Raw genomic sequence first — 9,190 nt, forward strand, 5'->3', positions numbered from 1 at the left:
AACAGTACCATTTAAATCTAATTTGCTATAAGAATACACATATAAAGTTGAAAATCAAAGATTTTTTTCTACAATTTATTGCGTCAACAAAAATATCACTGTTCACATTTCGATTATGTAAAAAAATATTTTCAAAATCATGTATACTTTTTGAGATGATAAGAATCGACTGTTGAAAGAATTGTCCTGTATAAAATTTAAGGTACATATACAATATCACTTTTGCTGCTAAAACCTATACTTAACCTGAACTGGTAACTGGTAAAAAGTATTTAATTATTTATATAAATTAATATTTATTAATGCTACTGCAGGAGTAAATTTAATACCACTACCTAGTACCTAAGCAGTCAGCAGATATATAGTGGTATGTGTACAATGTACATCATACAAACAACACTCATAATATGTAAGTAGATTCATATTTGAAAAATTAAAATTTTTATTAAGTAGACCAATCAAATAGATCTGATGATAAATATAAACTTTTTTATACTTAAAATACTTATGACGGGTTGCATGAACAATCGCTTAACATTTAGCAAATTAATAGTGCGCTAATGGTCATTAAAACATGATTTAGTGACACACGATTGGTATATTACATTTTATTGAACCATTAATACATTTTTCATGCAACCCGGCATTAAGGTTCTATCAAATTGATACTTGTAAATTTATGTAATATAAAAACATTTAATAACAATAATACTTGGTTGTAGTATGTAATTATTATTATTTCTAATCGATTGGAATTAAATAGTTAGTTAAAATAATTAATTGTTCTAGAAATCAAACTATCATTGGTGATTTTCTCCGTTTCTTAATATTTCCAAATATTTTACTCGAAGTCATAAAAAACATTTTTAAGTCAAAATGATTTGTTTTTCCTAAAACATTTAAATAAATTCCTAAAACAATAAGTAATCCAGCCCAAACATACCTAAAAAAAATTAAAAAAATAATATTAACAATAACATTAATTAGTAAGTAGTTTTAGTTTATGTAATTTTCTTACTGAAATGTAAATGGCTTTGAAAACAATAAAAATGATATCACTATTGTTACAGCTTTCCGACATGTAGTCACAGTTACAGCAACTAAAGCACCACAAGTTCTTATCAAAGCAAGTACAGCTTGAACTCCAAAAAATCCAGAGAGAGAAAAGAAAAATATGTATATATAAGTCACTGGATTCTACTAATAGAAATAAATTAAAACAATATTAATTTAAAAATTAATTTCTATATTTCAACCTGAATGCAGAATTCTGTTCCATCTCTTAGTTGTCCACTCGCCAACAAAACAAATAACAAATATATAAATCCTATTAAATAGGAGTATAAAACAATTTCCGCATTGGATGCATTATGTTTTTTCATCATTTTTTCTTGAAAATTACCTATAAGTGCATCACAAAATAATGCAGAACTTATCAAAATTATACCTAAAATTTAAGAAAATAAGAAAAATAATATAATTTGTTATATTAATATTTAAAAAATAACTACACTCTATTCAAGATAAAAACAGAAGGCCTTCTTTGGTGCATGGGCTTCGAGAGTTGACTTGATGGGGAAAGTGTTTGACACCGCCTAGGTCTGTTCATATCTTAAACAGAGCATAGCTTAAAATATTATTATGATATAAGAATACAATATACCTATAAGATTGAAATCTGGTGAAACTTTATTATCAGCTAAAGTAAATAATATTAATCCTGCACACATACACGATGCTGCTACTATATCAATAACTTTATATACTTTGTGCTGTACTAATACTCCACCAATCATAACTGGTATCAGTTTGCAACACTTAAATATGACTTGTGTTGGGTAATTCAAGTAACCAAGTGAAGCATTTGAAAACCCCATTGAACCTAATAATATCAGTCCCAATAAAAGATACAAGACCAGTGGTATCCTAAAAACAATTATCATAAAATGAAAAATAATAATTTATAAGTTCAAACATTTTATGAATATAAATAAAACATATTACTAATTTTGGTTTTCAAAATTAATAATTATTACAGTTAAATTAATTTTAACAAGTTATAATGGCTACGTACATTTTTTTATAATCCTGTAATTAAAATTGAATTGGGTCTTAATGTTAAAACTTTTCATAATTTCATATTATCCACAATATCTAAATAAATCTTATGACTGACATTAATAATGTATAATAAATTGATAACCAATAAATTTAAGGGGAAAAAATTGATATTCTAACAAAAATACGGTGTAGATTTCAGACTAAAACATTTTTTTGTTCTATATTAAGAAAAATTATTCTCTAAATTAGGTTTAAGCTAATAAGAAGAAACTTCAGTTATTCATATTTGATAGTATAAATTGTTATTTAGGTTTAGGTATTTAAATTTTATACATTTTTATCTAATTACCTTCGTTGTGTACGATTGAATTGACTCTCTATTAATCCAAATATCGAATAATTAAAAAACTGCACCAAAGTTAAGTACCATCCAAATGGTTTAAAACCTTTAATTGAAAATATTGCTTCCTAAAAATAAAATATTTAAATATATGGACATATTGAATAAAATTATAAAATGCAATTTACTTGTAGGTATCCATACGGAATAAAAAAAATAAACACAACAACTGAACAAATTAAAAATTGCCATAATTCAGAAAAATGACCAATATCAACCCATAGAAGTTTTCTCGATGATTCTTCTTTTTTATTAGGTAATAATTCTGCATTACCAGAATCGTTTATGTAAATTTTGGCTTCCATTCAATTACACAAGTGTCGAGTGTTTATATCTAGGACAAGAACATTATTAATTTAATTTAATTATCACTAACAATTGTTAGGTATAGAAACGAACAATAATTTAAATGATATTGGACATCAATGTTGTCTCTCTAATAAAAAAATACTTTATCAGACATTCGTATGTTAAAAACAACTTATTTAATGTCTTGCATAAGGATTTTAAATGACATTAGTGTTCACAAATATACAAACAAATACAAATTAAGAAAGATATTAAACAATTTAACTAATAATTGATATCTATGACAAAATATATTATTTTATCATGTTAATTGTTATTTAACATTTCCAAATATCAGGCCCGAACGCCCTGAACCCAGAACAATCGTCAGAAATCAGTTAGTCAGATTCTCAGATACTCGGAAATTCAGAACTTAGGTACCTATCGGAAATTCGGTAAACAGAATCCGGTGCCAGGTTAGTGGCAATCACGATTAAAGATAGCAGTGTGACAATATTTTGAAAACCAAATTCCGCGACTGATGAGATCACTACGATAGAAATTGTATGCCTGTATTTTGATCAACCTGATTTCGTCGCTGTGATAATGTTAATATTTGTAATTGTGATAAAGTATAACCATTCAAATCATAGACATAAATATTAAATTTGCTTATATGTCTATGAATCGAATAACTATATTATTATTGTTTATTTGAATTTACAATTTATTATATTTTACAATTCACCAAGTATTGGAAGTCGGGGAACAGAATAATACCGAATTTCTAACTTCAATGTTGTTGTGGTAACTACAGTTACATAGGTAATACTACCTATAGTATAACTAGTGTAAGGAATAACTTAATTCTTTTTTATATTAGAGGTACTACGACTACCATTGATTATAATTACTAGTAGTGTAATAGTACATTTTATAATCAATTGCAGTACATAAGTATTTACTAATTTAATATTTTAAATTTTTTGTAATAATACTGAATACGTAATAGATCTATTTTGTCATGAATCATGATTAATGCTCAGTAAATAAATATAATTTATTTTTTAAGTTTTGAATATTTTCTTTTCCTTTAAGGTGTGTATAAATTATACCATATAAATTGTATCATAATAAAATCATTACCTAACTAAACGGAAGCTAAGTCATACTCTATACCATGATGTCTGTTAGTAAATTTCGTGAAGAATTGAAGGTAACTACATTTTCATAAAAAATTAATTTGATAAACAATTAGTGCTGTACTTTTATGTTTTAGAATATTCTTATAGAACCAAATACTACAACAATTACTTCTATTAAAAAAATTGTGCACGAAAACAATTATTTCAATCTTAGGTAAATGAATTGGAGAATATTATATAGAATAAATTTAGCAATGTTTATTTAATCATTGTCATGAAAAAAATTATTTTTTTAAAATCTAACTTCAAATGATTTACAATATTTATGACAATTTTTCATTGTTTAATAAGTGATGCGGATCGACGTTCAATATTGGATCAAGTGTTAAGATGCTATGTTTTAGACATAGTATTATCAAAGCCATCAAATTTATATGATGTTTGTAAGATGTGGACATCATTTACAATTGAACTTGTACGGAATGAAATGTGTACTGCTATAATGCCAGTAGTTATTTTGTCAGACATGTTTGATGTGACTACTATGGATGTTTGTGAAAAAATGTTTGATCATGTGGAATCTAATGTAAATGTTCTTAAGGAGCCCCAATTTTTCATGGCGTGCAAGAACAATTTATTACGAATGTGCAATGGTAATATTTAATTTTTAATTTTTGTTGTGACTATTTCAGAGGTATCTATTTAAAAATAATAAACTTATTTTCACCAGAAGTGCTTATTTGAATTAATGTTAAAGGGGCAATTTTAGTGAAGCGAAAAAAAGTTGTTGGTTTTGAAATTAAAAAAATTATTAACTGTACGAGGTGTGATCAAAAAATACCCGGATTATTCATTTCAAATTTTATCAACACAATTTTATTCTCAATACACATTATCACCTTCAAATTAATCTTCCTGGGAAGCAATACACCGCTGCTATCATCTTTTCCACTTTTGAAAACATTCCTGTTAGGCACTAATTGGAATGTCCTTAAGATCGATTTTCGTATTTTGTTAAATGTCATCAATTGTTTGAAAACAAGGTCCTTTGAGCGTAGATTTACCTTCAGAAATAAAAAAAAGTTGCACGGAGCCAGTTTCTTTTATTTTACTGGTCGAGGGTCTACCAGGTTTCAACATCCTTAACAGATGTTCTACCTTCCGTAAACCACTCAAAACATGTTGTTTGAGACAGAACATCATCTCCAAAACCTTGCTACAAAAGTTCAAAAGTTTCACTAGAACTTTCCCTAATTTAAAACAAAATTTCATGCACACACTTTGTTCTTCTATTCCTTCCATTACGAAATTCGCCACACGACTGAAAAATGTTTTTGTAAAAATGCCATAAAATAAAAATAAATATTGTTATCGATTTCAAACCAACTCTCAAGTCCTCGTTAGAAGTTACTTTATCGAAAGTCATTATGAGGGTTTCGTTATCTTCATTGATATAAATATTATTAACACAGTCTGGGTATTTTTTGATCACACCTCGTATATTTAATAATTACAAGAAAAAGTAAAAAATACATAACATTTAACAATAAATTTTGATCTATGAATATACCATTTTAATATAAAATCAGTATCTAAAATATTGATTTTTTAATCTCCATTTACTGTTTTTAATAATTTAAATGTCTAAAATTGTCTAAAAAATGTTGAATGTATTGTTAGTGATTACTAACATTATTTACACAATATGAAGTACCTAATAATTATTTAAATATTAACTAAGATTGAAGAAAGCAACAAATAGGAATATTAATTTATAATATAATGTCATATAGGTTTATAATTGTTTAGTATTGATTTTAAAACTGATTTAACATAAAAATTTTACGTCGCATTATATATTTCTATTGTAAAAATATTTTAAATTACTTATATTAATGTTGCTATTTTATTTTAGATCTTTTACGTCGTTTATCACGATCACGGAATACAGTATTTTGTGGGCGGATTTTATTATTTTTGGCCAAATTTTTTCCTTTTTCTGAACGTTCAGGTGAAACAATTAATATTTAGAAGCTCATTATAATTATTAATTTAATTATTTTTTTTACAATATTTTAGGTCTTAACATTGTAAGTGAGTTTAATTTAGAAAATGTAACTGAATATTTGGATGAAAATCATTTTGATCAAACTGAATGTATGTCAGATTTAATTCCTGAAGATGAAGCTAAATCAGATATTATAATTGATAAGTATGATTTTAGCCGTATAAACTATTTATAAGCTTAAAACATTTTTGATTCAAATCAATTTTAATCTTAGTGATTAGTTTTAATATGTAGGTACATCCTGTATAGTACAAATATTTAAATTTATTATCATTTTTACAGAGTAAATGTTGACAAAAATCTTTATTTAAAATTTTGGTCATTGCAAGATTACTTTAGGAATCCTAATCAATGTTACAAAATAGAACATTGGAAATTGTTTATCTCTGTATGTATATTTTGAATAATCTAATCACTAACACATTAAAATAACTATAAATTTTGATTTAGCATACAGATTTCATATTTTCAACTTTTCAAAGTCATAAGTTGGAACATGTTAACAGAATGGATAATGAAAGTGTTGAACAAAATATGCATTACTTTCCGAAATATTTGACAAATCAAAAATTATTAGAACTGCAATTAAGTGATGTAAATTTTAGGCGTTACATCCTTATACAGTTTTTATTGCTTTTCCAGTATTTGGATGCTCCTGTTAAATTTAAACTGTTAGTATGAAAGTTATGAAAATTTAAGCAAAACTAAGTGTTTGTGTTTTATAATTGACCACTTTTTTTTTTTGATTTTAGTGATAATTTCAAGATTAAACCGGAACAACAAGAATGGATTAAAAATTCTATTACTACTATTTATGAACTAATTAATAATACACCACCTGATGGCGTCAGATTCTCTGAAGTAGTAAAGAATATATTAGAGGTAAAAATATATCAACCACTTTTTATTCGATATTCTTATTTGCATAATCCATGAGATATATTCAATATTTTTATATGTGTATTTTGTACTAGAGAGAAGAACAATGGAACAAATGGAAAAATGATGGTTGTCCAGAAGTAACAAAAAGACTTCCTACAAGTGATCAAAGTGATATGCCCGCACCCAAACGAAGACTTCGAAGAAATTTAGGGGATGTTATAAAAAATATGACTGCTAATAACAAAGTTTTTCTTGGAGAGTAAGTCATTATTACATTTTTATTTCCAATTGATACCTAATGTTTTTGTGATTTTATTTTATTAAATGTTCAGCCCTGATCTAACTAAGCTATGGAATTTGAAGCCAGATAACTTAGAAGCTTGTAAAGGACCAGAACGAGATTTTTTACCATCATTTGATTCATTTTTCCAGGAAGCATTTGAGCAATTGGATCCGGAATTGTGTATTGAAAATCAATACAAGTAATTCAACAATTTATTAATTTTAATGTATTTTACTATTTATATTTGTACTAACATTTTATTGTATTAAACACGTTTAACTATTTAATAGTAATCGTTTCCTTAAAATTTTTATTTTACTTTGTATTTCATATTTAATTTATAGTATAATTTATATTAAATTAATTCATTTTTTATTTTAGAAAAGTCAATGATGGCAATTTTGGGTGGCGTGCACTTAGACTGTTAGCTCGTAAAAGTCCACATTTTTTTGCTCAAAGCAATAATCCTATTCATAAATTATCTGAATACTTAGAAAATATGATTAAAAAAACAATGAGCAAAGAAAAAATAGTAAGTATAATGTTTATGTTATATTTATTTATTTAATGCATAGTTTAAACTTTAACTATTAACATGTTCACTGCGTATCATTTGAGTATAATGTCATAATGCTGAAAAATTTTAATTTAAAAATAAAAATAAAAACTAACATGTCAATGTAAGACTTACATGTGTTTAAGAAATAATGTTTATAGAGGACGCTAACAAAAAACAAAAAGGGTAATTGCAACGCTGAATAAAATGTAGTGCCGATGATTGGTGTTATTTAACAAATGCGAACTCTTTAAATTGACGACATTTGACATCATCTGCAGTGAATGTGTGAACTAAAAAATAGTCTGATGTCTGAAGTCCCAATAGAATTGATATAACTTTAATTTCTCAATATTTGTTTAGTCCATCAACCAAGGTTCTGATAAGCATGTATCACCAAATAAAGAATTTAAAAAAGAAACTGTAATTGAATCAGAAGAAGTTGATATCTCTGAAGGAATTCAAGATGAGAACGAAAATGAAAATAATATAGAATCAGAAGATAAAAATAAGATTTCTAAACAAATTATTGATCAAGTTGCAGCTGCAATAGGAGAAAAATGGAATATACTTGCTGAAAAACTTGGTTACCAACCAGATGAGGTAACTTTGTTAACATGTTTATTTGTATGTATATGATTCCTCAAAACTATTGAGACTGCTTATTAGGTACTTATTAATTTTACTGATTTCCGTGCTTAACGGAAATTATAACACATATGTTGAAATCTGTATGGGTATCATGGGTGTTGGGTATCAGAGTACCATAGTATTCTATAGAATACAATACTCAACTTACATTACACATGTATGTATTTTTTTATAGTATGTTTCGTTGGAAATTAGTGTCAATCTGTGGTAATTAATGTGCTTAATTTTGTATTCATAGCCATTGATTTTGTTTTCCTTTTACACAGTTGGTTAAACCAAAAATAATACAATATTGTTTAATCTTAATAATTATTTTTTAGATTGAGTTTGTGAAAACAATAAAAACTACACCTTTAGATCAAGCCACATATTTACTGGAAGTGTGGATTGAAGATGCAGAAAACCCGAAGCCTGAAAACCTTATTTATATTCTAGAAGAAATTCAATTAATCGAAGCAGCAAATATCCTTAAGTCTTAATGTAAAATTTAAATCTTATAATACTGTGTACTGAATATTTGTTACATTCAAAATAATTTTGTATTTAAAAGACTTATTAAGATTAACTTGATTGTATTTATTATTAAATCTATATTTTTTGTAAAAAAAAATAGGTACTAAGTTACACCACAAATCAAAATTTTCACTGCTTTTTTAACTGTGGAAGATTTTTTAAAGTACAAATAATAGTACTAAAATTAAATTTCCATGGTTTATTTTAGGGCTGGTGTTATTTCAAATGTTGATACTGGTATCTATGGTACTACCAGTTATATAGTATTTTTAGATATTCAAATATCAACACTCAATTCTTCCATCCAATATAAGTCAAAAATAAATCAACACTCGATTCTCTC

General features: G+C 26.0%; 2 protein-coding genes across 6 annotated transcripts; one reads left to right on the forward strand and one right to left on the reverse strand.

Moving 5' to 3' along the window:
* Positions 1-408: 408 nt before the first annotated feature.
* Positions 409-3,207, reverse strand: LOC111034425 (adenosine 3'-phospho 5'-phosphosulfate transporter 2). Of its 3 annotated transcripts, none has more exons than XM_022315670.1 (7): positions 2,861-3,207; positions 2,590-2,795; positions 2,411-2,529; positions 1,664-1,926; positions 1,257-1,402; positions 1,019-1,197; positions 409-943 (listed from the first exon to the last, which is right to left on the reverse strand). In XM_022315670.1, the coding sequence occupies exons 2-7, from the start codon at positions 2,764-2,766 to the stop codon at positions 793-795; spliced, it is 1,035 nt and encodes a 344-aa protein (XP_022171362.1). In that variant the 5' UTR covers positions 2,767-2,795; positions 2,861-3,207; the 3' UTR covers positions 409-792. The 3 variants fall into 3 exon arrangements, with proteins under 3 accessions (XP_022171362.1, XP_022171360.1, XP_022171361.1); XM_022315668.1 differs by having other exon boundaries at positions 1,257-1,447; positions 2,861-3,206; XM_022315669.1 differs by having other exon boundaries at positions 1,257-1,447; positions 2,590-3,206.
* Positions 3,208-3,396: 189 nt separating this feature from the next.
* Positions 3,397-8,916, forward strand: LOC111034423 (THO complex subunit 1). Of its 3 annotated transcripts, none has more exons than XM_022315666.1 (14): positions 3,397-3,600; positions 3,848-3,965; positions 4,029-4,108; positions 4,246-4,547; positions 5,810-5,905; positions 5,974-6,106; positions 6,245-6,350; positions 6,413-6,633; positions 6,715-6,844; positions 6,937-7,103; positions 7,177-7,326; positions 7,509-7,659; positions 8,047-8,286; positions 8,655-8,916. In XM_022315666.1, the coding sequence occupies exons 2-14, from the start codon at positions 3,930-3,932 to the stop codon at positions 8,811-8,813; spliced, it is 1,971 nt and encodes a 656-aa protein (XP_022171358.1). In that variant the 5' UTR covers positions 3,397-3,600; positions 3,848-3,929; the 3' UTR covers positions 8,814-8,916. The 3 variants fall into 3 exon arrangements, with proteins under 3 accessions (XP_022171358.1, XP_022171357.1, XP_022171359.1); XM_022315665.1 differs by having other exon boundaries at positions 3,397-3,574; XM_022315667.1 differs by having other exon boundaries at positions 3,397-3,556.
* Positions 8,917-9,190: the final 274 nt, after the last annotated feature.

Source organism: Myzus persicae, unplaced genomic scaffold, assembly GCF_001856785.1.
Source record: "Myzus persicae strain clone G006 unplaced genomic scaffold, MPER_G0061.0, whole genome shotgun sequence".
NCBI classification, from domain to species: Eukaryota; Metazoa; Arthropoda; class Insecta; order Hemiptera; family Aphididae; genus Myzus; species Myzus persicae.

Bases quoted from the DNA above. Each gene is read 5' to 3' on its own strand.
- LOC111034423 (XM_022315666.1), top strand. From the start codon at position 3,930: ATGATGTCTGTTAGTAAATTTCGTGAAGAATTGAAG. The intron at 4,109-4,245 runs GTAAATGAATTG...TTGTTTAATAAG, and splicing joins AACAATTATTTCAATCTTAG to TGATGCGGATCGACGTTCAA. The intron at 7,104-7,176 runs GTAAGTCATTAT...TTAAATGTTCAG, and splicing joins AACAAAGTTTTTCTTGGAGA to CCCTGATCTAACTAAGCTAT.
- LOC111034425 (XM_022315668.1), bottom strand. From the start codon at position 2,766: ATGGAAGCCAAAATTTACATAAACGATTCTGGTAATGCAGAATTATTA. The intron at 2,530-2,589 runs GTAAATTGCATT...TTTTATTTTTAG, and splicing joins TTCCGTATGGATACCTACAA to GAAGCAATATTTTCAATTAA. The intron at 1,198-1,256 runs GTTGAAATATAG...TTCTATTAGTAG, and splicing joins GAACAGAATTCTGCATTCAG to AATCCAGTGACTTATATATA.